General features: G+C 48.9%; 1 protein-coding gene and 1 long non-coding RNA gene across 8 annotated transcripts; one reads left to right on the top strand and one right to left on the bottom strand.

The window, feature by feature from the left end:
* Positions 1-869: 869 nt before the first annotated feature.
* On the bottom strand, positions 870-24,175 carry PGGHG (protein-glucosylgalactosylhydroxylysine glucosidase). Of its 7 annotated transcripts, XM_080594654.1 has the most exons (15): positions 24,047-24,175; positions 16,915-17,106; positions 14,723-14,990; positions 13,359-13,569; positions 12,296-12,731; positions 11,112-11,231; positions 10,783-10,914; positions 10,337-10,448; positions 5,869-5,941; positions 5,230-5,366; positions 4,476-4,609; positions 4,116-4,211; positions 3,570-3,667; positions 1,236-1,450; positions 870-1,056 (listed from the first exon to the last, which is right to left on the bottom strand). In XM_080594654.1, exons 2-15 carry the CDS (start codon positions 16,915-16,917, stop codon positions 992-994), a joined length of 2,100 nt encoding a protein of 699 aa, XP_080450780.1. In that variant the 5' UTR covers positions 16,918-17,106; positions 24,047-24,175; the 3' UTR covers positions 870-991. The 7 variants fall into 7 exon arrangements, 6 of the variants coding, with proteins under 6 accessions (XP_080450780.1, XP_080450783.1, XP_080450778.1 ...); XM_080594657.1 differs by lacking the exons at positions 16,915-17,106; positions 24,047-24,175 and adding an exon at positions 16,349-16,493; XM_080594652.1 differs by lacking the exons at positions 16,915-17,106; positions 24,047-24,175 and adding an exon at positions 15,946-16,042.
* Positions 19,643-22,251, top strand: LOC308196133. The gene is made up of 3 exons (XR_013952103.1): positions 19,643-19,777; positions 20,083-20,909; positions 22,028-22,251. It is a non-coding gene; the product is annotated as an uncharacterized lncRNA (long non-coding RNA).
* Positions 24,176-24,183: the final 8 nt, after the last annotated feature.

Below are 24,183 nucleotides of genomic sequence, written 5' to 3'. Positions count from 1 at the left end.
TATCATGGGGCAGGAGGACAGAGGGGTCCATACATCCTGCCCTGCTGCTGAGGGCTGCTGCTAATTAGTGGTTCAGGGCCCAGTGAGGAGCCAGCCCTAATTACAAGGCAGAAGACCTGCGTTGCTGCCTTCCTTAAGTGTTCCCACATGCTGTCCGTGGTGCCGAGCAGCCACAAATCTTTTTATAAACTCCCGGCCATTTAGGTGAGATTCCTGGGGTTTGTGTACAGAGCAGAACAAGTCTTGGCAGGGCAGGGAGTGCCTTCAAAATCCCCTTGCTCAACACGCGGCAGCTCTAATGAAGGCATGCAGGAAATACAGTACCAAAACCATAAATATTGTGCACCAGAACAATGCTCAGTTTCAGCCTTGCCTTTGTCCATACCTCATCACGCTGCCTCAGCAGCATTTCCCAACACAGGGGGGAGTCAAGGTTTGGGGTGCTGGTGCTTGGCACATCCAAACACCAGAGGCAAAGGGATCCTCCTCTTTCTGCTGGCTGCTGCTGTGGATTGACGTGGCAAAGCAGCCATGGCTAGGCCTGCAAAACCCTTTGAGAAGCACAGCAGGAAGAGCACCCGCTGCTTTCTCAGGGTTTAGCATCCGCAGGCCGCTCAGGGAATGCGTTTCAAACTGAGCTCACACATTCCACCGTTCTCCCCTCGTGCAAAGGACGTGGCTTTTAGGCTTGGTGTTGTCCCCTCTACTAAGCGAGAGATGGGGACGGCCTGGGAAGTGGGGACATGGGGCTCAGCGCCCCTGCTGTGGACAAGGATGCTCAGCTTCACTCAAAGAGCTGCTGCCAGCCCAGTGATGGTGAGTGCTCCACACACCTTCCCTGAGCCCAAAAAACAAAGCATACACAGTCCCACGGGGGCAAAAGTTTTATGGCACAGGCCAGAACACCGCAAGGATGCCTCATGCTTCTTCCTCTGACATCTGCACTTCAGGATTTTAGTCCCCATCATGCAAAACCCAGATCAGCTAGGCTTTAATGCGCCTTGGTGGGTGACCTCTGAATCCATCCAGCTGCCGTGGGGAACGAGATGCTCTGCCCTGCAACAAAAACCAACATGCATGAGGCACGGGAACAGCTTCTCCCCACATTTTCTTCATTTATAGGAAAGTTGCCCAAGCAATGACTTCCTGAAGAGCTAGAGAGCAGGAAGTGCTGTTGGACAACTGCAAGGCCAGCACGCATAGTCACCCAGGGTCATGAAGGGTCGTGACCGTACCTTCACCCAGGGGAAACCGCTGCCCTGACTCCTCCAGCACTGCCTCCAGGGGCAGAGCGGGAGGGTCAAGGGGAGATTCAGTCACTTTAATCCTGATCTCTTCCTTGGTGATGGTGAACTTCAGTTTGTTCCCCAAGTAGGAGACACCGGTGACTTTCAACTTGTGGACGTCATCAGGACACGAGGGGTTGAAGAGAAGGCTGGTCTTTGTGATCCTGGAAAGGCAGGTGCAAGTCAGTCAAAGCAGCACCCCCTCATGTATCCCAGGGGCCCCTCCTCTTACTCCGTGCATTTTCAGGCAGAAAGACTCCTAGGTGCATCCCAAGGCTCTCTGGGCAAATCCCAAACACAACAACAAAGCATCTGGTGAAAAGCTACTGGGGCTGTGATTTCACAACCCAGCACCCTCTGGTGTTTCTGTCCCTCTTCCAGTTCCTCAGTTTTGGGTCTGTAGGTTGTATTTGAAAACAAACAAACAAAAACACAGCAGGATTATATTTTTTTCCCCTCTCAGTTTCCCACTCCAGCTCAGGGGGTGACTTTATCAGCAGCTATGCTGGCAAAACTTCAGAAATGCCCTGCTCCAGAATGGGGAGGAGAACTGGGCACAGGAACAAGCAGTGGGCAGCAGAGTTGGATAGAGATGATAAACTGCCAAAATAACTCAGAATAAACTCATATGTGCTCTTTCACAGAAAGAAAAAAATCAGGCCAACAGCTCGAATCCTTTCTCCAAAGCCTTATCCAAAGTCAAGCAGAGCCCATTTTTGTGTTTTGGCTTTGGACAAAAAAAAAAAAAAAAGATAACAGTCACTAAATCTCTTACTGAAATATTGACTTGTGAGAGCTCTTGACCATGGTCTTGAGACCACTGAGAGGACTTGAGAGAGGCTCAAGAGCAGAAACAGCACACTTCTCCTATGCTGGAATACCAGACACACATGCCACCAGTCCTCAGCCTGAAATTAAATGCGGCTCATGGCCTGGGCCTGTGCTGCCCCGCTCACAGTGCTGCCTCCACAGAGGTACTCAGCAGCAGACCAATGTGCCAGCCAGCCATGGCTTACAACAGGCAAGGCAGGAGTGTGGTCTCAAGGACTACATCAATGTCATCGTGACATTTTTGGAAATTTGGCTCGAGCCCCAAAGCCTGTGGGTTGAGCCTATTGCAAGAGGGGCCCAAATCTGACACACACACAGCGTCTGAAGACCTTGAAGCTTTGCAAAAGCTGAGATTAAGGTTTTCAGCGAGGAATATAGTAGCTCACACCCAGCTCCACCAAGAGTCTGGTGGATTTCTCAGCAGATTCTGGCCACACACACACAGAGTAAAAACACAGTGCTAGAAGGCCTTGCTGGCAATCAAAAGACTTGCCAGTGTGATCCATCCTCAATTAAACTCTAAGAATACACTCCAGAGACTGCTGCTTCAGAGTTGAAACCACCAAGCTGCTTCAGATGTGAGAGGCAGGCTTGAAATTATATGAAGAGCTTAGTATGTTTTCTGAGGTATCTTAATACTGTGGCAATTCCAGCTGACCACTTTTCCTCCACAGAGTTGCAGTCCTGTGTGTGGACGGCAGATTACTTCAGAGAGGATGCAGAAGGACTTACACCTGTGTGTATGGCATCTCTCACTGGCAAGGCTGCTGTTAACCAGGCCGTCTACGACCCTCTGTACTAGCTTCCTTTTCCACACAACTTCTGGGACTCAGCAGGAGACTTCCCTTCTCTTACATATACTATTTTTAGTCTTTTGGCATGAGAATAGCAAATACATTTCCCAGTCCCTTGCCATTTCAGCAGCGTCACCATCTCTCGCTACAGTGATATCCACCGTGGCCTTTGCAAAAAAAAAAAAACTCAAGCAAAAACAAACAAAAAATGGTGCAAAAGAAACAGGGAAAGAACTGCCTGCTTGAGACTCCCTTTCTACTCAGCAGAAAAACAGGGAAAGGAGAAAACAGCTTTGTGAAATAGCATTTTTGCTCACGATTACTTATCTCCTCCTTCCACCTAAAGGAGGTTAGGTCTTTACTCCTTTTGAAGCCAATGGCTTTAAACACTGATGTAGCTGGAGGAGAAATGGATCAAAGCTCATCATTTCTGAAAACTCCACTTTGTTCTCCAGCAGTGACCAACTGTCCCCAGTGTCCACAGTTCATCAAGGATCATTAACCACTACCTGCCAAGAGCCATTGGCAGATGTTCTGGAATTTGCTAGATGCTTCAAGTTCTTTTCTTTTTCACAAGCTACAAGTTGCTCCAGCTAAATGCTAACATTTCAAGTCACTTGTTGGTTAGAAATTAGATAAGGCATAACATAGGTCTCACCTGAACCCTGTGTAACCAAAGAGGACAGCTTGCAAGAATCCACCCATCCCTGTCAAGAAGTTCACAGCTCCAGATCCATCTGAATTCTCCACCCAGATCTACTCCAGTATGAGGGGGAGGAGGGGAAAAAAAGTCAGTGGTTTCACTGGGACCCTTCATATAGTTGTGTGTGTTTGAATATGCTTACCATCACAGCCACATATTAGGAGTATTGCAACAGTCATATGCTGTTGCCCATCCCAGCATGAGATGGCCTTTAAAATACCACCATCTCCATTCCCTTTCCCACCCCTTAAAGGAAGAAGGAAGCCTGGGATGAGCAGGATACTGACCCCTGGCTTTGTATTGCTTGGTAGGAAGCAAGTTTTGCTGTTCTTTGGAAACATGCAGAGAGGAGACTGAATGTGCAAGCACCCAGCTCAATATGATAATCATCTAGTGACTGCAAGCACAGACAGCATAGAAGGGACCTACTTGGGGACACGCAAGATAGAAGCAAGAGACATTTGTCACATGGAAGCAGCGACAACACTCCACACAGCTGACCTTGAAGGGCTCTGTGATGTTGCTGAAACACTTGTTCAGTTGGCTCTGTGCTCTCTGCATCTCCTTCAGCTCCAGCCAGCCCACCGCAAACATGCTCTGCAGGAGGGAAAACTGTCCTTTTGCTGGCTGCTGTTTCCCCCAGGGGTGACTACACTGCAAAGCCTCCAGAGTGACACCATAACTAGCAACCTTCAGTGTAGATCCCTTTAGCACACATTTCTAGCTCCGAGATAACTGCCCGCGTTCTCTTATCGCTTAAAGTAGGTTTATGTCCATTGATATGGGCTGGCATTGACTAACTCAGCTAGGAATGACCACCTTGCAGATGAGAACTGCCTGAGACTTTGCCCCTCTCCTTACCCAGGTCATGGCTGGCCCATTCAGCTCGGTGACAGGTTCATACGTCTCCAGATCATTCCTCCGGACCTCAGGGCTCATGGGGTGCATCAGAGGGAATCCAAGCAAGACAACATCAGCTTGTTTCACACGCTCACCTGGGGAAAAGAGCCAAGAATCAGTCAGACCACATATGCCAGCTGGGAGTAATTGATTGTCTGTTTACTCATAAAGGGAATGAATCTGGTATACAGAATCTTAAACTTAGAACAACAGAAACCACATTGTGTTGGAAATGTTGTGGAACTGCAAGGAGGACAAGTCACTGCTGCCTTGCTAAAGGCAAATAAAATGTACAAAGGGGGCATTAAACTGAATGTGCACTTCCACACGAACTTTCACTGCTAGAGGTTGCTGGAATGGCAATACATCACACTTGACCTTGGAAGGACAGACCTCATTGCCAATACACGGGTTCATAGCCACCATGTCATCTGCAGCCCAGTATCCCATGCTTCTCAAGGCCTCTTCCTACCCTCTGCGTACCTAAAATCCTTAGTTGTATGACCACAATAATGAAAAATGATCCACCAAGAAGCAGAAAAAACATCTACAAATCAGGATCCCCACACTGGCAACCCAAATTCTGCACTGAGAGAGCGAACGCTAGAGGTTTTTGCTTCAGCCAACCATTCAGGCACTGTCCCTGCCTCACTTGTGTGCTTCAAAAGAAAGAGCACCAGCCAATTCAAAGGTCTGCTGCTGCCCCTCCACTCACCTGGGCTGTAACCATCGTACTCAGGATGATATTTCTTCTCCATATCAAAAGGCACTTTGACTTTGTTGGCACATTCCACCCACTCCTCTGGCACAGGGATCAAGAGGTCTTGAGCAATGTTAGCTGCAAAACGTAAGCTGAAAAGGAGCGAGGAACAATGTTTTATGTCAGGCACAAGTGCCTGTGACCCCTTGGAGAGGGAAAAAGGGAGGGAACACAAAAAACTAATTGAGCCATAACTCACTGCCAAAGAAGCAGGTGCTTAGAAAGAATATGGGTCAAAGTCTAAGCTCGGGGTAACAGCTTTCATTGCTGGAGCTGGGACTCCTTGTCTAGCTACATATATTTCCAGCTGGCTAATTGTCTAAACATCCCACACAATTCAGGGAGATAATGAAAAACTTGTCAAATGCCTCTGTCTAATGCATATACCTGAAGGGTCAGGTGAACTGCCAGGGGAGCATTTACCTCCTTCCACCGACTGCAAACAAAGGCAAAGGAGACCAGCTCAGACAGAGGTATGCAAAGAGAGGAAAGGTGTGCAGCATGTGGGAGACTTGCTGTCTCCTACCCCTGCCAGACAGCCAGGCAGAAGAGAAGAAAATTGGCCCAGTGCCTTAACCAAAGCATGCGTGTTACCTCCGCCGGGCCAAGGCATTGGTGTAAGCAGAGTTATCAACCTGGTAGTGATATTCATCTGGGGGCATGACACCTGGAGGGAGAGAAAGGGTACACTTCATACTGCAGCACACCCAAGGTTTGCCATGGCTCTGTGCCCCTCCTCAGGGAGCTGGCACAAGAAAGGGAACCCCTCCATTGCACTGATGCCTGCTCACATGACTAGTATGGTGGAAAAAATATTAATCCTTAAGATTTGAGAGGTCTAAGAAGTTTATCCTAATGAAAGAAGCACTCTTTTCAACCAAAATTTAGTAGTTCTGATTGTTTCTATCTCCCACTACTGAGCTAATACTGGATGTGCTGCTCCTATGGGCCCTAAGGAGTCCATCCCTCCCAGAAATGGGAACTTGGTTTCATTAACATAGATGATTGTCCAACACCCATTCTTCCCAAGAATGTATTCCTGCCTTTTTAACATTACAATGATTTTCCTTATGTCCTTGAAACAGCATATAAGTGGGGCCTCTGCAACGACTGAGCAGAGAGCATGGAGGAAGAGATGCTGCCTGAGCATTCTCACTACGATAATCATTAATAAAACTACTAGAAACACCTGTCTTGAATTGTACCTGCATTATTGCATGCTTGGAGTCCTGATATTTCCTGACAGTAGGTGTTGCTTCCCTGTTTCTGGAAGTGACTTCAGTGCAATACTCAGTAGAGGGGAACATAAGTGGTGTTTGCATTTGCTGTGAAGGAGAAACACCCTATCTCACAGCTTTATGAGTTAGCCTTAATGATCCTTGTGGCTTCGTTCCAAGTCGGAATATTCTGTGATTTAGCTGAGAAAGTGCAGACTCTCAAGGTAACAGGCATCCTGAAGGTATTTCCCTTACTTCAGAGCTGAGACTTGTAGGCAAGGTGACCTTCAAGTCCTTAACTGGATATATTTCCCTAGTTACAAACTCAACTCCTTCCCTTGCTGATGTCCACTTTCCGAAAGAAAAGTGAAAATAGGCATTTCAAGTGCCTTCTTCTGGGACAACTTTTGGGACACTGGGGTTTAATACAAAGGATCTATTGGTCACAAGCTAACCTGCAGCACCTCCAGGGGCTTTTCTAGCTCTGATCACCCCAACTGCATTGAGATCCTTTAACTCTAACCCAGCCATCTCCTCCAGACCCTCTGCCAACAGACAGCTCTGCTTCACTTCTAGCTCTTCTTCAAGTCACTGGTGATGTGTGCTCGTTCAACATAACATGCTTCAGCAGGATTGCTGCCTGTGGAGGCACCCTTTGTCCTGCCAGACATATCACTGGTTGTACTTAGTTGGCACCAACACCAGGAGACCTTCAAGGAATTAACTCCTATAGGCTGCTGTCAGATTTAAACTCAGGTCTCGTTTAAAAAATAAATAAATAAATGTTGGCCTGGGTTGCCAAGTCATAGAATGACTCGGGTTGGAAGGGTTTGCATTCCATCTTTTTTTTATAAGCTCCCTTTAAGTATTTAAAAGCTGCAATGAGGTCACTCCGGAGCCCTCTCTTCTCCAGGCTGAAGATCCCCAGCTCTCTCAGCCTTTCTCCATAGGAGAGGTGCTCCAGCCCCCTGAGCATCTTTGTGGCCAGAGCAGAGGGGGACAATCCCCTCCCTGCCCTGCTGCCACCCCTCTGGTGATGCAGCCCAGGATGCAGGTGGCTGCCTGGGCTGCAGGCACGCACTGCTGGGTCCTGCCGAGCTTTTTGTCCACCAGAACCCCCAGGGCCTTCTCTGCAGGGCTGCTCTCAGTGAGGTCTTCTTCCAGCCTGTGCTCCTGCCTGGGATTGCCCCGACCCAGGTGCAGCACCTTGCACTTGGACTTGTTGAACCTCATTAAGTGGGCCCTCTTCTCAAGCTTGCCCAGGTCCTTTTGGATGGTATCCCTTCCTTCTGGTGTGTTGACTGCACCACTTAGCTTGGTGTCATCTGCAAACTCGCTAAGGGTGCACTCAATCCCACTGATAAAGATATTAAACATTTCTGGTCCCAAAACAGACCCCTGATGGACACCACTTGTCACTGGCCTGCACCTGGACATGGAGCCATTGACCACCACTCTCTGGGTGCAGCCACCCAGTCAATTCCTTATCCACTGAATGGTCCGTCCTTCAAATCCATCTCTCTCCAATCTGGAGATCAGGATGTCATGTGGGATTGTATCAAAGGCCTTACAGAAGTCCAGATAGATGACATCAGCCTGTCTGTCCTTATCAACTGATGCAGTCACTGCATTGTAGAAGGCCACCAGGTTGGTCAGGCACAATTTGCCCTTGGTGAAGCCATGCTGGCTGTCTCGGATCACCTCCTTGCATGTGCCTTACCATTGCCTCCAGGAGCATCTGTTCCATGATCTCCCCAGGCACAGAGGTGAGGCTCACTGGTCTGTAGTTCCCCAGACCCTCCTTTCTACCCTTTTAAAAATGAGAGTGATGTTTCCCTTCTTCCAGTCACCAGGGATTTCACCTGACTGCCAGGGCTTTTCAAATACGATGGAGAGAGGCTTGGCAACTCCTTCAGCCAATGCCTTCATGACCCTGCGATGCGTGGCACCGGGCCCCATAGACTTGTATGTGGGAAGGAATTCACAGGTGGCTTCGCGCTGTTTCACACTTCCCTGAATTAGAGATAATGAGGAAACAAGCGGTAGAAACAAAAACTTGAGCAAGGTCAAGATAAAGTAAATTGGCTACAGTGTAAAAAGATGAGCTTTGGGCAGTGGGCAACTGCTGGCTGGCTCGAGGCGCGTCTGAGGGTCTCTAACCAATTGTATGACAGACTCGGGCGCGTGGACAGCGCGTGGGGCTACGGGGAAAGTATATGTAGTATATACAAGTTTCCTTATAAAGTTTCCTGCTTTCCCTGCTTGATTTCTTACACATGGGGGTAGAGAGCTCTTTCAGAGGAAAGCATCCTGAAAGAGCTGCCAGCTCCGATGAGCTCCTCTATTCCTAAGGACAGTGTTCCAGGGGATCTCATCCACTAGGCCTTTAAATAGCTGGAAGTTCCCTTTTCTAAAGTTCAGGGTCCTGACTTTGCCTTCTGCCAGGCCCATATTCCTCAAAATCATGAACTCAAGCAGGGTGTGGTTGCTGCAGCCCAGACTGCCTCCAGTCTTCACCTCTTTAATGAGTTCATCTGCACTGGTGAGCACTAGGTCCAGTAACGCCTCTCCTCTAGTTGGTTTTTCTAACACCTGGACCGGGAAGTTATCCTCAGTGCACTCCAGGAATCTCCTGGATTGCTTACAGCCCGCTGTGCAGCTTTCCCAGAAGATATCTAGGTGGTTGAAATCCGCCCCCACCATGAATGCCTGCAAGCACGATGCTGCTTGTAGCTGAAGGGCACGTCCACAGGCTCCCCTTGATCAGGCAGCCTATAGTAAACCCCAGCCACGAGGTGTCCTTTATTGGTCCGGTCCTTAACTTTTACCCACAAGCTCTCAACCTGTCCGTGGCTGTTTCTCAGAGGCAGCTTTTCACTGTTGAGCCGTTTCTTATAGAATCATAGAATATCTGAGTTGGAAGGGACCCACCAGGATCATCGAGTCCAACTCCTGTGTCCCCAAAGGGCCACTGAAAATATAGATAGATAGATAGATATAGATATATCAGACCATGTGTCTGAGAGCATTTTCCAAATGCTTCTTGAGCTCTGGCAGGCTCAGTGCTATGAGCCACTTCCCTGGGGGAGCCTGTCCCAGTGCCTGACCACCCTCTTGGTGAAAAACCTTTTCCTGAAATCCAACCTGAATATTTAACATAGGCAAGGAAGGAGGGGTAGGAGTGCTGCCCTCCATCTCTTCTGAAGCCCTTCTTGTAACCCTCTTTTCCAGTGTTCCTGTTATGTGATCCATCCCACCACATTTCCATGATAGCAATTAAGTAATGGTTTTCTAATTGCCCTGTGGTTTCCAACTCCTCCTGCTTGTTTACCATGCTGAGTGCATTGGTGTAGAGGCACTTCAGCTGGGCCATCTGCCACATCACCTTTTTAGAGGAGTCCTTCCCCAATTCCTTTGGGACAATTCACAAGCATTTCCCTGCTGTTTCCTAAAGCAACAATGTACCCAGGTTCACTTCCATCACACAGAGGTACATTCCCGTTCCCTGCTGAATCTCTCTCCTTCCTCTCTAAAGCCCTCGTACCCTATTTTCCAAAGTGTCGCCAGTCACACCATCAGACCTCAAACATGCTTGTCGCATCAACTGATATTGCAATGGAAGGAGACGCTGAGGGGTGTCCTGTGAGCAGCAAGGGGCTGAGAGGAAAACAACTGGCTCTGTGCCACTGAAAGAGCTTGGCATCTTGCCACGTGGATACAGACAGGGATAATAGGGCAGGAGGCTATAGAACGCATGCACTCCCACCCAGGTCTGGCTGGAGGGGCTCTGAGCCTCTCTTTGCAAAGCCCTTCCCCACAAACAGGCCTGGCAGTTGCAGAAGTACCTCTGATGTGGTAGCATTGCTCCTCCTCGCTCCACACCATCCTGCTGCACCAGTACTGAGCCACGGCCACCACCAGCTTCCATCCTCCATCCTCCCTGAACAACTTCTGGTCCTGGAAGGAGCCAAAGCCAGAGAAAAACAGGGGCGGGGAAGCATGAGGGAAATTCAGACAGGCCTAGACTCAGCAGAAGGAAAGGAGCTATAAGAAAATGCACAGAGCAGGGGAAAAAGGCAGAAAACTGGCCTGAATTGAGCCAATAGGATGCTGAGCCACCCTTGAGGAGCAAGATTGGGAGGAGGAGACGAAGAAAGGATCCCAGAGTGCTACTGGCAGTTCCGACAGGAGCAGATAACTGCAGAGTTTCTCTGAGAAGGGACAGCGACAGTCATCAGATGCCCTGCAGGCCTCACCACCAGGCCCTCCGCGTGGCACATGCTCCGTTTACCTGCGTGGTGTAATAATACTGCTCAAAGGCCATCAAAACATCCCCAGTGATGTGAATTTCTTGGGCTCCATAGATGTCCTCAGGACAGACCTCCTGGCCAGTGGCTGCACTCTCCCACGGGAACTTAGCACCCTGCTGGGAGAAGACACCCATGGAGCGGCAAAACACAACCTCTCCTGACACTCTTCCCTGTTTACAACCTGCAGGCAAAGCCCAGCTCACAGCCTCTGGCTAAAGATAGAGCCATAGAGGAAGAAGAAAGTCGAACTGTCCTGCTGGGTGACGCTGGCGGGGCTGCACTGTCCCCAGCCCAACAGCCCTGTCCCCACCTTGTAGCCTTGCTCCTCCGCGTTGCGTAAGGCTCCTTCCAGCATGCGAATTCGGTACTCCAGAATGGCTCGGGCAGCCTCAGGGTAAAACAGCAGGATGTTCGGGAACACCCAGGTGTCCTGAAAACATCCGAGCAAAGCAAGGTGGTGAAACTGGCTGGTTGGGCACCCAGCTGCTCCCACCAGTTCAAGTCCACCCCCAGTCCTGAGTGCTCTGACCATGACTTTGCTGCTGCTTAAAGGTGCTGTCACATTGGCTCACTAAAAGGCATAAATCCACAAAGGTCTGTTTCTGCCCTCAAAAGTGCATCTAGGCACCCATACCTGGTACCTTGCTAGGATAATCTCAGTGGGACCCTCAGCATGCAAAAGAGGGGAGGCAGGAGTCCTCCAAAAAGCCAAAGGCTCTGGGGTGGGTCAAAAACAAGGCCCACAGGACTAAAAAGCCTTTGCCCGTTTGAAAGACCAGGCTGGGTTCAGCACAGGGGGCTCAGCACCATCTAGCCGTGTTTCTCGCTCACATTATGCGTTAAATATTCAACTGCAGAGCTGCGTGCTCATTCAGTGCAGCTGCCTCCAAGGGCAGCTCTGAGCCTCTGGTTAGGACAAAGCTGCCCGGATGGACTGGTTTGCTGAGTACACACCAAACCTACGCTGAAAAGCTGAAAACATAGAAAACGCTTGCTTTTTCAATAGTTACCTCAAGCACAATAGGGTTTGCTGATGCCACCAAAGCTGTGAGGATTTCAGGCAGGTTTCAGCTCGTTTCAAACTTGTTTCCCGTATGTTAGTGGCCTTGCTTTAAACTAGACACTGAAGTTCCCTTTGCTTTGGCCTCTCTTGGGTGAGCGACCTATCTTAGCATGGGGAAGAGAGCTCTGCCCTGCTGTGGGATCCCTCTTGGCCTCTCACCCCCACTGTCTACACACCAACACCAGCCTTCTGGCTTGGCTTTAGGCAATAAACTTTTGAGTTAGAGGAGATAACTAACATGAGTAATGCCTAGGATGGAGCTGAGCCTCACTAGTTGTTAGCGAAGGAGAAGCAGGATGCTCTTCTACAAGAGGCTGGTGCCAAGATACCCCTACTGCCAGCAAGGAGGAGAGCAACCTCACACCGAGTTTCCTCCATCCCAGTTGCTGCTCAAAGCCCCAAGGTGAACCAATAGCACAGCTTCAACCCACCTGGTCCCAGAAGACGTGCCCCCAGTAGTCCTCACCCCGGGTGCCGTTGGACAAGCCACCAGGGCTGATGCCGTGGAATAGGAAACCCGGGTTGTCCCGGGGAGGGATGGCGCTCAGCAGGTAATACAGACACCCGTAGAGGGCCTGTCTTAGAGGCAGAGGGCCATCCAGGTCGATGCAGCACCCTCGCCACAGCGCGTCCCAGGCGCGGGTGTGGGAGGAATAGAGGGAGCCAGAAGCAATGAGGGCCAGCCCCTCGCTGTAGCTCCTCTTCACCTCCTCTTCGCTTTCAGCCACAGCTGTCAGGAACTCCCAGGACTGCTCCCACTCCTCCCCGCACAAGGTCAGGGCTTGTGGCACAGGAGTCCAGAGCATGTGAACAGTGGGCCGGGGTCCCCCCTCTACCTCAGGAACCAGCGTTGTCCCATAGACATAGCTGCAGGGGATGGCAAAAAATTAAGGGAAAAGTTAGAGCAGAGCCGAAGTGCAAATCAACCCACACAGGGTGAACCATCAGCTGAATTTTTCCCCTGTTCCCACCTAGGATAGAAGCTCCCTTGTCCCCATACTTCAGCTCAGCTGCAGTCCCAGTTCCAAACTGTAGAAGACTGAGATTCATCACAACTCTCTCACGGGTTCTCCAGCCCCATCAAGCCATTTTTAGAGCTTATCTCCTCCGAGCTCACCATCTTCCCCAAACTCATTTCTTTGTAATCACATATAGTCCCTGTGGCCTCTGATGCTCTTGTGTGACAGCGTAGGTAATAATTTTGGCATTGCAACTAATAAAAGTGTTTCTATATATTTTATATATAATAAAAAAATAGATATATGTGTGCGTGTGTGTGTATATTTATATATGTATATGTATGTATGTGTATACATATAAATATTTTTCATTCCTGTCAGGAAGAAGTAAATCTGCACAAGCCTCAATAATACTTATAATTTCAGTCTAACTCTAGCCTTATTTTTTCAGTTTTCTATCTGGGAACAAGGCAATGTGCTACAATCTACGAAGGATTTGTTCCAGGCCAGGCTCCTGCCTGCGATGCAAACTCACTGTGCTCCCTGGAAGTCCAGTCCTTGGTACAGGTCCAAGTCCTGGCTCTTTGGCACAAAAGGAGTCCGGAGCTCCACCGTGATGGGTTGGCCGGTGTGAGCTGACCGCCGGATGGTGATGCTGAAGGCCATCAAGTGAACAAGGGAATGGTGAGCGTAGATTTGATGGGTGGCTGTATAACTGGTTGACTGAAGCACGTGGCTGAAGGTTCCTGTAAGCACAAAGAGTCAGCCTTTTTAGCTGCCAGGTCCTGATGTTCTGCCCCAGACTAACATTTCTCTCTTATTTACTGGTTCCTATTGGCAAAGGAACAACCTTTCCCAGATCCAGGCCAGAACACAGGTTTTGACTGGACAACACTGTTAAAACACTAAATCTGACCAAGCTAGTGAGGAATGGATTCATAATATAATTATTTTTTTTTTTTAACCAGGTTTCACCATTAAACAGTCTTTACTGAGCCTGGCTCCAGCAGGGGTTGAGATATAATCTGAAAATCGCCTGCTTTTATTCTCCACTTATTCCAAAGCAACTTCATAAGAGTAACGTAGGAGTTGGACTAGATGATCCTTATGGGTCCCTTCCAACTCGGGATATTCTATGATTCTATGAATGTGGGAAAGGCAAGTCTTCTGCATGTCTTCCATGCCTGAATGAAAGTGCCCCTTTCATTCAGTAAATACCACTACTTAGAGAAGAACTGCTTCTGAAAATAAATGAATTTAGTACTCTGTACAGCTAAATCCTGAAATCTGCGAAATGAGCACTCGCAGAGGGATCAGCAAAAAAAACCCTCCTCACCTTTCTTCCAACTACACTTTCTGATGTATGACACCAAGGTCAGAGCTGGCTGCTGTCCAAAGACACGAGCAAACAATGCCATATCCATTTCTGGCTCCTTTACAAACACGCTGTGGGGTTCACTTAACAACCATTAGCTGCCTCCAAAATAAATGCCTGCACCTGAACCAAATGGTTAGACACCTACGACAGTCAGTGAAATCGGGGATACGATTCATCTCATATCTTTATAACATTTGAACTGATTGATCAAATCTCCTTTACCAACAAAACTACGTATCTGTTCTGCACAAAAATTCCAGCACTGACTGCACCTAAAGCAATGAATTCCACTGCTGGGGTGGAGCTGACATCCTTCACAGACCTATTTGGTACACACTGAGTCATCCCACGGGTGAGCGGAGAGCAGGGAGAAGAAAGAGGTGACCTCCTGGAAGAGGCAAGGAGGCTTAACTTCTAGAAGAGGGTGGCCAGCAGTCAGAGAGAAAGAGCAAAGGGCTCACACTGCAGGTGGGAAAGGAAGTTGCAGGACAGAAACACCTTCTCTGTGCTTTGCTCTTTACCTGTCTGGGTGTTCAGGCTGAAGGTCTCAGCCAGGCTGTCCGCACCAGGCACAGTCATTCTCACGCTGAGGGGGCTGGGGACATCAGCACGGTGCGTGTCGCCCACCGCTCCGTTGTACACCCCATTGACGTGGAGGATGTCACGGTACACACGGGTGCCGAGGTACGCGTTGGTCACCGTAGCAAGAAGACGCTGGTCTGAGGGCAAACAAGTGGTGGTGAACACAGCAGGGTCCTCCTTGCCGTCAGTCATTTTTACCAGCCCAAACTACGGAACAAAAATAAAAAAAGCTAAAAGTCAGAGAAAAGGGCTGGACAGTGCTATCCCAACACAGACAAAGTTGGTGCATGGCTGAGTGTGGTTGTGGAGGATGTCAGCTGAAAACGGTGGCTGCAAATTGCCCCTCTTTGTACAACCTTCCTGCTCATCTGCCTCCAGCCTCGCTACATTCCTCAGGTCTCTATTTCCTTTATTTTCCCCTCTGATCACCGCCAGCACCTCTAAGCCATGGTTTTCCTCCATCCCAGCACCTCAGGTGAGTCAGCTCCACGCAGGCTCATTTCCTCCTGTATAGCTTCCTTTTTGGCAGACATCTCCCAGCCAGGCAGGACAGTTTCTTTAGCTTACCCAGATCTTGCGTGCTCATTGCTTTTGTCACTTCTCCAATTTTTCCCCTTTCACTTCCCTTTCTATGCTAGTATCTCACCACTTTCTCCCAATACATCACATAACTATTTTCCTCTTCCTTCCTCATCCTCCCAACATTATTCCGCAACATTACTGAATGTTCTTTTATTCTTTATCCTCGTGGTACCTCCACACTTCCCTTCCCTCTTGCATCTCTAGTTTCACTTCTATTACTGGCTTGCTGGGGAAGGAACATTTTATTTATTTTTTTTTTATATATATATACATATGCACATATAAAGAGAATATTGCAAAAGTGAGTTGGACCTGGTGCCTCGCAGCATTAGGCACTGCATTAATATAAAAAAACGATAGAAGTGGAGCACGGACAGGCTCTCCAAGCAGAGGGGGGACACCAGCTCTGGGCAGTACCCGAAAGCTGTCCCCACAGACTGCCGCGCTTGGGGACAACTCAGTTGGCTCACATCAGGCGATGCCCGCGATCAAATCACAAGAAAAAACACTCCTCCTGCCTGCAGGGAGGGAGTTAAAAAAAAAAAAAAAAAAAAAGGTGTGGGAAGTTCGGAGATTTGACCTTGCCTTTCATGTCAGGCTGTGCGCGGACTCTGACCACGCAGGCTGCTGCCGTGGGGCCCTGGTGGAGGGGGGACGACGGAAGTTGCCCAACTGAGATGGGAGGAAGGAAATAACTCCCTCCGCCCTTCCCCTTCCTTAAAAATATCCTGGTTGACACATAGGTATTTGCCTAGATAAGCTCACCGTCCGGTACACCAGGGACTGGGACTGCCTCAAGAACCAGGAAGGAGGGACCGAGACAAAAAAGCTGAAAGTTGTCCAAGAAATTTAGCAATGAGCACAGCCCTGGCAGACAGCCATCATCGTTCTCCATTGAGAGAGCAGCACAAAGACCTCTGCAGAAGGAATTGTGGCTGACAACTGCCCTTTGTCCCTAGCTGCAGTGTGACCCTTTTACTTGCCTGCTTTTGGAGATCCAGACTTCAGCTTTGTAACACATTCCAGCTTCTGTCCTTTGAACCGCTGCTGGCGCTGCAGCGTGTTTTTCTGGTGCAGAGCAGTCCCCACCCTGATTTTCTGTGCCACGAAGGCACTTCTAGTATTAATCCCCATTCCTCCCAGACCCCAACACCTTCTATTGTTTTTAAAACCCCGTCACACACGGAACACAAGGGTTTACTGAGCTGTCCTCAAAGATGCCCAGCTTACCTTCCGCTACAAGGTCAAACGTGCTTTCTTCCACGTGTTGAACTCTACCTGCTAGGCTACATTACTTGATGCTACCCAAGCACGGAAGCACCTGTACAACCATGTCTCTGGGTAGCACCCAAACCCCAATTCCAGCTTGCTGATGCAGATAAGCCATGGCCTCAATGCACCAAAGCCCCTGCTTTGGCGGAGTAGCCACCTGTCTCCAGCAGAGACTGCTTTGAGACAGCCAGAAGCCACGGCGCTGCACAGACATCCTCCATGGCCCAGACCATGACTACTCATTTCCCTGCAGATCTTTCCAGAGCTATGTTCTTACCATCTCATGTCACAGTCCGGCTTTATACACGAGCAGAAAAACAGATCTTGCAATTGCCAGCTGCAGTGGCCAAATTCATCCCATGTGTCCTGCAGCAAAGGGAGATGGCTGCTCCTCTGCAGACACACTTGTGCTCTCCATCAAACGTGGCAGCCACAGGAAGGCACAGAAGCATCGTGTTGCTGACCTAGGCTTAGGAAGTGGGGGCATTAAGGGGAGGGAAGAAAGAAAGAAACAGGAAGTTACTGTAGGTCTAAGTGCAAATTTCTCCCTGGATCCCAAATGTGCCTCCAGTTCATTTGTCAATGCCCACCGGAAGATGGAGGTCCCAGATCTACCTCTTATTTGATTCGGTGTCTCTTCTCTCTGAGTCTGATCCTGCTCCCTTTCCCTCACCTTGTCTCCAAGGTCAGCCCAGGCATGGGGCAACCTCAGCTTTTGTTAGCCTTCACATTCCTGCGAGTAAGAATATCATCAAGGCTCCCTGCTCAACCAAACCGAGCACTGCCTCTGTCCCTGATGCAGGGGAGCACTGCGTCAGCAGCTTGCCTGGCACCTGAAACACAGTCCTGCCATGCTACGGCTCCTGGAAAGCTTTGAACTGATTACGGGAGAACATAAAAATAATCCACCCTACACCAATGTGAGCAGTATAGGTAAATGTGTAGGGCAGCATCAATGCCAAAATGCTTTAAGGCCAAATCCTAGCCTCTACACAGCTACCCTCTTTAGCCCGCACGATCCTTGGAAGGACAAAACCTCCTTTAGCCAAAAGATCTAAGGTCCATTCCTTGTGGATCAGTGGACACATGGAAAGCAGCATGGCCAGATGCTGTGACTCTTGTAGAAACCTACTGCCTCTGGCTCGGTGCTGAGAGAGGATTATCTTACTGAACAATCCAGCATTTATGGGATAAATACCACACATCTGTTCTACTCTCTGTAAATCCACAGAAAAGCCAACGTCTGAATCAAGTAAAGCTGTTACCAGTGTGAAGGAAGCAAATCCTCCATCCAGAAGCTCTCCCAGGCAAGCGAAGACATTGCTTCTCTTTGCTCGCCGTGGCTCGGGGAAGATGAACACTCCTCACCACACCTTCCTGAGCAAGGCACTGTGAGTCACTTCAGATTTGTGACTCAAGTCTCCCACAAGCAGCACCAGAGAGAAGTGATAGTGACTGAGCCAGGAGGAACATGACCAGAAACCACACTGAAAGCATCACGTAAGCTTGCAAACAAAATAAAGGTAATGTTCCTTGTCCCACCTCTGGGTCCAATCATGCTAAACGGGGCTGAGGGGTTTTCCATGGGCACACGTGGTAACATGTCCTGAAGCAGACTTCCTGCTAGAAACTACCCAGGGAGGAAGGGGAAAGGAGAGGTGGAATATCAAGGGTGTATGAGTCAAGAACAAGGGCTGCTCTACAACTTTTTTAAGAGAAAAGGTAGAGGGGGGTCAAAGTGTCTCCTGTGTCAACTGCTCCAGGTACATGCATCTGCTGCTTCCATGAAAATTCACCAGCCTGTGAGAGACAAAGGTAGATGGTCCCTGGGTAATACAATTTGCATAGCAGAGCATTGCTGGATCAGTTCTATCGATATCTGAGGGATGCCTTGGAGAAATTCTGATGAGCAGCGAAGGTCTGAGCCCAACTACTAACATTTGTTACCAGCTCTGCTCTGCGTATTTAAGGATCTAAAGTCAAACCTCGCTGCAGGAAGCTTCATTTAGGCTTTTCTTTACTCTTCGATTCCAACAGCTGGTCTCAGGCAAGGGATGAGTCTGTGGCAGAGGTACATGAATCTAATCCACCATAGAGCACCCCAGGTGCTGCAGCTCGGACACCGTCAAGGCTTTCAATACAAGCATTTCCTTCAGCAGCTGCGAGTGCACGAGTGGAGAGCATTCACTCCTCCAGCCCACCCAACAGATAAGCATTGTTTTCTTTGCTTTGTTGAAGGAACATAAAAATACCCTTCTCAGAAAAATCCCTTTATCTCAGCAAGACCTGCTCTGACTCTGTCACAGCTTTTTCAAAGTTGATCTTGCTGTGACCAGAAAGCAGTGTTTCTAAAGACCCTTTCTTCATTGGCAAGATGACCACAATAAGACGCCTTATGCATCGGCACCATATGATTTTCTCCCAGATAAGTCAAGACAGACAAGTTTCTTTAAAAATTTGAAGAGAAATCTGTTAACCACAGCCATCCTTTGTCACCAGCTGTTCCTCCATCTTCTCAAAGGTTCAAAACTGGTATTTTTCCTTGGCTCCTGCTTGAAACAAAACTTGCAAGACTTCACTGCTCAGACAAGGTTATTCCCCTGCCATTTATAGGAAAACACAACCAACGCTTTCCCAGCTGCCCCAGACCAACGTGGCCACTCTTGCTGTCATCCATGTTCATCCCAGCAATGCTCCTCAACATGAGTACTTGTCTCAGATGAGAAGATTGATCTACAGGAGCAAAAGAGGTTTCTCACCAAGGTTTTCAGAAAGGTACAGGAATGCTCCCCCCCTCCTTTGCACCCTAAAAAGCTGAGCGTGTGCAGACTGATTGAAGAAGGTGATGCGATGTCTGCTAATACAATTATGACTGAGGAGGAAAGTGAGTAGGCATGAGATATAAAGGGGGATTTCCTGGAGGTCAGAGGACTAAGAGTCTCCTTCCTTATCTCAACATGGAAGGTGTTTTGTGAAATTGCTCAGAAGAAAAACCCTTCGCTGCTAGAGGCTCCGCCGCCTCCCCAGCTTCGTGACTGCTGCATAGAGAGATCACTGTCAGCGAGTTGGAAAAAAGTTCTGATGAGACAGGCGTCAAAGAAGAATCCTTTGGAAAGCCAGCTGCAAGCAGCAGATATAAGGTAAGAGGATTCTCTTACTGCTTTTAAATTTCTTCAGTCATCTTTCATCAACAAAAGTGTGCTTGGCCTGTCCTGGTCCACGCAGCTCACTGTGCCACTTGTAAGGTAAAAACCTGTGCCTTCCTGAGACAGCTGGTGCTCTGGGAGAAAGTCTCTGACCTTCTCAATATAATAATAAAAACCCAGTTTTACCCCAAAGAGGAGCCTGCTGCACACCGCAAAACCCCAGCAGCTGCCAGGAGAACAAGAGAGCATTCCCAATTCCGTACAAATCCCGATAATCCTTCTGTGTACCTGTTTTTAAGGGAGAGAAGAACAAAGCTGGGTTATTCAACGAAGCTGGCACGTGTTGAAGCAAAGGGGCCTGACTTGTCTCTCTGACAAGTGCCTGCACATCGCAGGAATGAGACCCAGGCTTGCGGCTTTCAGCCACTTCTGCTATCGGGTTGAGGCAAGTAGGAAGTTGCTTCTGCAAACATCAGCCCAACCTGACCAAACAGCACCAACGAATCTGTCAGCGGCTCCAACAGTCCGTGGCTTGCAGGACAGGTCATAATACCACGTAAGGCCTGTATGTGATTGGTTTGGAGCCTGTACATCCACTGAGCCACAAAGGGAAGACGGAGAAGCCAAGCAGCCATTGCTGGTTCAGGACAAGCAAGGGTTGGCCATCGCATCTTCAACGGCTTAAAGAATGTATGTTTTTTATGGGTCTTACAAATTTAAGAAAGTTCAAAATAAAAGGTTTGCCCTCCAGCAGGACTTTGCAGAGATGCCTTCCCTTGATGGTTGGGGCTGCTGTTTGTGGCGTGCAGGCAGAAGGTCAAACACTCCAGGGGGAGGAAAAAAGCAGCGAGCACTCGAGGAGAACCTTGACGCTTGCAGGTTTTCTGCTGCCACGCTCCCAGGAGAGCGGGCCCGGTGCCGAGGGGTGGCAGCAGGGGGGTGGCAGTGACGGGCCAGGCAGCTGCAGTCCGGCGGTGGCTGCAGCGAGGAGGGCAGCGCTCAGCCTGCCGCCGCCATGTGGGGCTTCCAGGGGGGCTCCCGGCTGCTGGCCACCATGCTGCGGGCACCACGGGTCCCCCGGGCGGGGGTCACCTCCAAACCACCTGAACACCCGATTTCTGCTGCTGTGAGTAGCTTACGGGGGGGTAAAAAAAATAAACGGGGGAGGGAGGTAGCTGGGGACGGCCTGGGCACTGGCATACAGACCCAACTTTTTGCTGGGAATTAAAGCAAGGTGGGGGGAGAGGTAGGAAGAAAGGTGCACATGCACACACCTCCTACCCCCTACCCCCCCAGCTCTTGCTTCCCTTTTATTTTGTCCATTCTGCACCCCACCCTCCTTTTAAGTCCCCTACAGCCCAGACTGCCCTCCATGGGCTGCTTGAAGGCCCCAGGCACCCCACCAATGCAGGGACAGCCCCATTCCCACCCCCTCCCCGTCCCATTTTTACTGCCATTTCCAAGGGGGCACTCACCCCCCAAAGCAGGTGTCCTGGGCAGGGAAGTTCTGCTGCCCCGGCAGAGCTGAGCTGTGTAGGTCCTTCCACTGTTCCTTCCTTTTGCAGTGGGGATGATTGCCCACCAAAACGGCAGCTGCTCCAGCTGCAGAGACCCTCCTGGGCTGGGTGAAAGGAGTTCAAAAAAAAAAAAAAAGGAGCTTTATGCCAACAATCCTGGGTGGGTTTCACTGCCAGCCTTTGCTTGTGGAGTTTACCCCCAAGCTGCATTTCCAAGGTCTGCAATGAAGCGTTTCCAAGGTCTGAAGACTCTTCTCCAAGCCAAATAAGAAATAAAAGTGACAGCACAATGGGTTAAGTGCTGTGCTTGTGTGCCAAAAATAGCAGAGGCTGCTGCGCATTGCTCTTCCCGCCTCAAAGTCATTTGAAAGTCAGGCACAGCTGCTTCTGGAAACTGTGGGCCCAAGCCTGAGTCTCGCAGCCAACTGAAGGACACAGTCACGCTTCCCAGCAAAGTATCGTGACCAAGAAATACAGAGCAATAGAAACAGACCTAGAGAGCAGCCAACTTGGTCCGCTGTTGGTAGAAACTGCTGTGCTTACCCAAATCTCCTTTCCACAGGCCCAAAAGGTGTTCACCTGGCAGCCTGGAAAGGGCAGGGAGTGCAGATGAGCGCACTCTGTTGCATTAGATGCAGCAGCATGCAATTGCCCCGGGGACCCCACGGGCATTGCAGCTGCTGTGCAGCCATCCCACTGATCCTTCTGGTCCTTCTCCCACCCGCAGGAGCAAGCCATCGCGCTAGCTGCGATGTTTACATGCTTCCTGGCACCAACAGCCTGGGTCTTGGCACACGTGGAGCACTACAAGAGCAGAGGAGATTAAGAAGTGGCCAGAACCACCTACACCCCCAGGAGCAGAAGTGCGAGCGAAGATAAGATCACAGAACAGATCTTCATCCGGGAAAGAATCCCGAGTTTGTTCATTAAAATTCATGTTTTTGCATTAAACACCGGGGTCTGTTGGCTTTGCTTGGTCCGTGTGCTTGTTGATAGGGGAATGAACCCGCAATCCTGTGCTGCTGGACAGCGTGCTGTCCTGGAGGCAGTGTTCCTTTCTAAGTTTGCAGCAGGCCCCGGGGATGCATGGTTTCCCACTTGAGCTTTTACCTAGTAGAGTTGCAGTGCAGCATAAGACAGATACCAAGGAACTACTCAGCATGAACACGGAAGAAAAAAAATTAAGTTGAACTCCTGACAAGAAAATGCTCAAAGGCTTTAAACATCGCTTTAAAATACCACTTTAAAAGTGGTCTGCTGGCTGCTACTCACCTGACTTCTTTTGATCCTGTGTGAAGACACACACACCAAACTTCCTAAGCCCTAGGAAAGCTGACAGCCAGCACTTGCTCCCACTCAGAAAGATCTAGAGAGCAAACCGTATTTCCAGACATCCTGAAGAAACTTCTGAAACTGCCACAATTCACTTGGACTACACATCTTTACACTCACTTCAGAAGCTGCTCAAACATTTCTGTACAAACACTCCCCACAGTACAAGAGGGTTGTCAAAATATTCTCAGGGAAAAGACTCGAGTACTGCTTCAACAGCACTGCCTCAGCTTTTTGATATGCATCAAAAGTGATGGCAGCCCTCTGAGCTTGCTGCGCAGTTGGCACTGCCTTTACTCCCAACATGTAGCGACATGAGGCTGCTAAGGAAATTCTATTTTCGAGCCCTCTTCCTGTCTTTAGCTATGAGGTAAAGGGAAGATTTTCCTGACCAGAATGCACATTCCCCCAGCCTTCTCTTCTGAAGCCAGTAAGAGCAAGATCAGGAATGAGCTTTGGAAGATGCAACAAGGCGTGAGCTAGGGAAGTCAAATTGCATGAGACAGGAGGAGAAAACATCGCAACGTAGTTCAACAGCTCAGCTACGGGCAGAGCAAACATTAAAGCTGATGGAATGGGCAGGGAAGACGCGGGTATTCAGAACTGAACCAAGAAATTTAGACAAAAACTAATAAGAGGCAGGAGGGTTGAGGGTGACCAGGTGTAGGGTTTGACAGTTTTACTTTTGCTGTTTTAAAAAAAGTTTAATTCTTCCTTGTCCAAGACATCTTTGCACTCGCATAGCAGCGTAGCGTCAGCCATGTGCTTTCTTTTTTGTTGCTGGTCTTAAACCCTGAAAGCCAAGACAGCAAACAAAAACAGCATACAAAGAATAAGAATTTCTATGCTAGTTTGAGTGACACAGAATATTCAATAACCAGAGAATCAAAATGCTAACCGAAGCTCTTGAATCACAGTAGTCCATCAAGCTAGCACTGTGAAGCAAAAACCATCCATGGATGCTTTGGCAGCAGTACTTAAAAAAATCCAGTTACACCCTCAGGAATTTATCCAAGTCATATGACTGCTCAATTTAAAGCTACTGTTATAAGTTTTAGTGTAGTTTGCTATTACTACTGTTCAATTATGTGTATTGTGCATCCAAATGGATACTTGGACATGGCCCCCAGTTCAGACCTGCATTTGTTTCAAAGATAACTGTGCACATCAAGACTTCCATCCTTACACAGACATCAGCAGTAGCAGAGTAAAACCATTACATTATGGAAAGCTTTTAAAGTCATTAAGAGGCAAAAGCAAAGAAACAAACCCAAAAAAAACACAACCTCATCTCAGGACTTATTCAGACCTTTTCAGTCACTTCTGCTTATTTGTCAAAAGATATCAGGAGTATAGCTTCCCAAAAAAGAGCAGAACTTGCCAATAAAGAACACATTTAAATAGTACTACGTACCATGCAAATTATACACTAATCCTGCTGGTGATTAGCGGACTGATTTAATCTGTATTGTTCTTGGAGAAAGGGGATTTGTAACATGAAACCTAGAAGGAAGCATATTCGTAAACAGAGCAGAGATCCAAATGCAAGTC

Source organism: Anser brachyrhynchus, assembly GCF_964034855.1.
Source record: "Anser brachyrhynchus genome assembly, chromosome: 5".
NCBI lineage: Eukaryota > Metazoa > Chordata > Aves > Anseriformes > Anatidae > Anser > Anser brachyrhynchus.
Note: the sequence above shows the minus strand (reverse complement) of the source record. Positions and strands in the feature narration are given on the sequence as shown.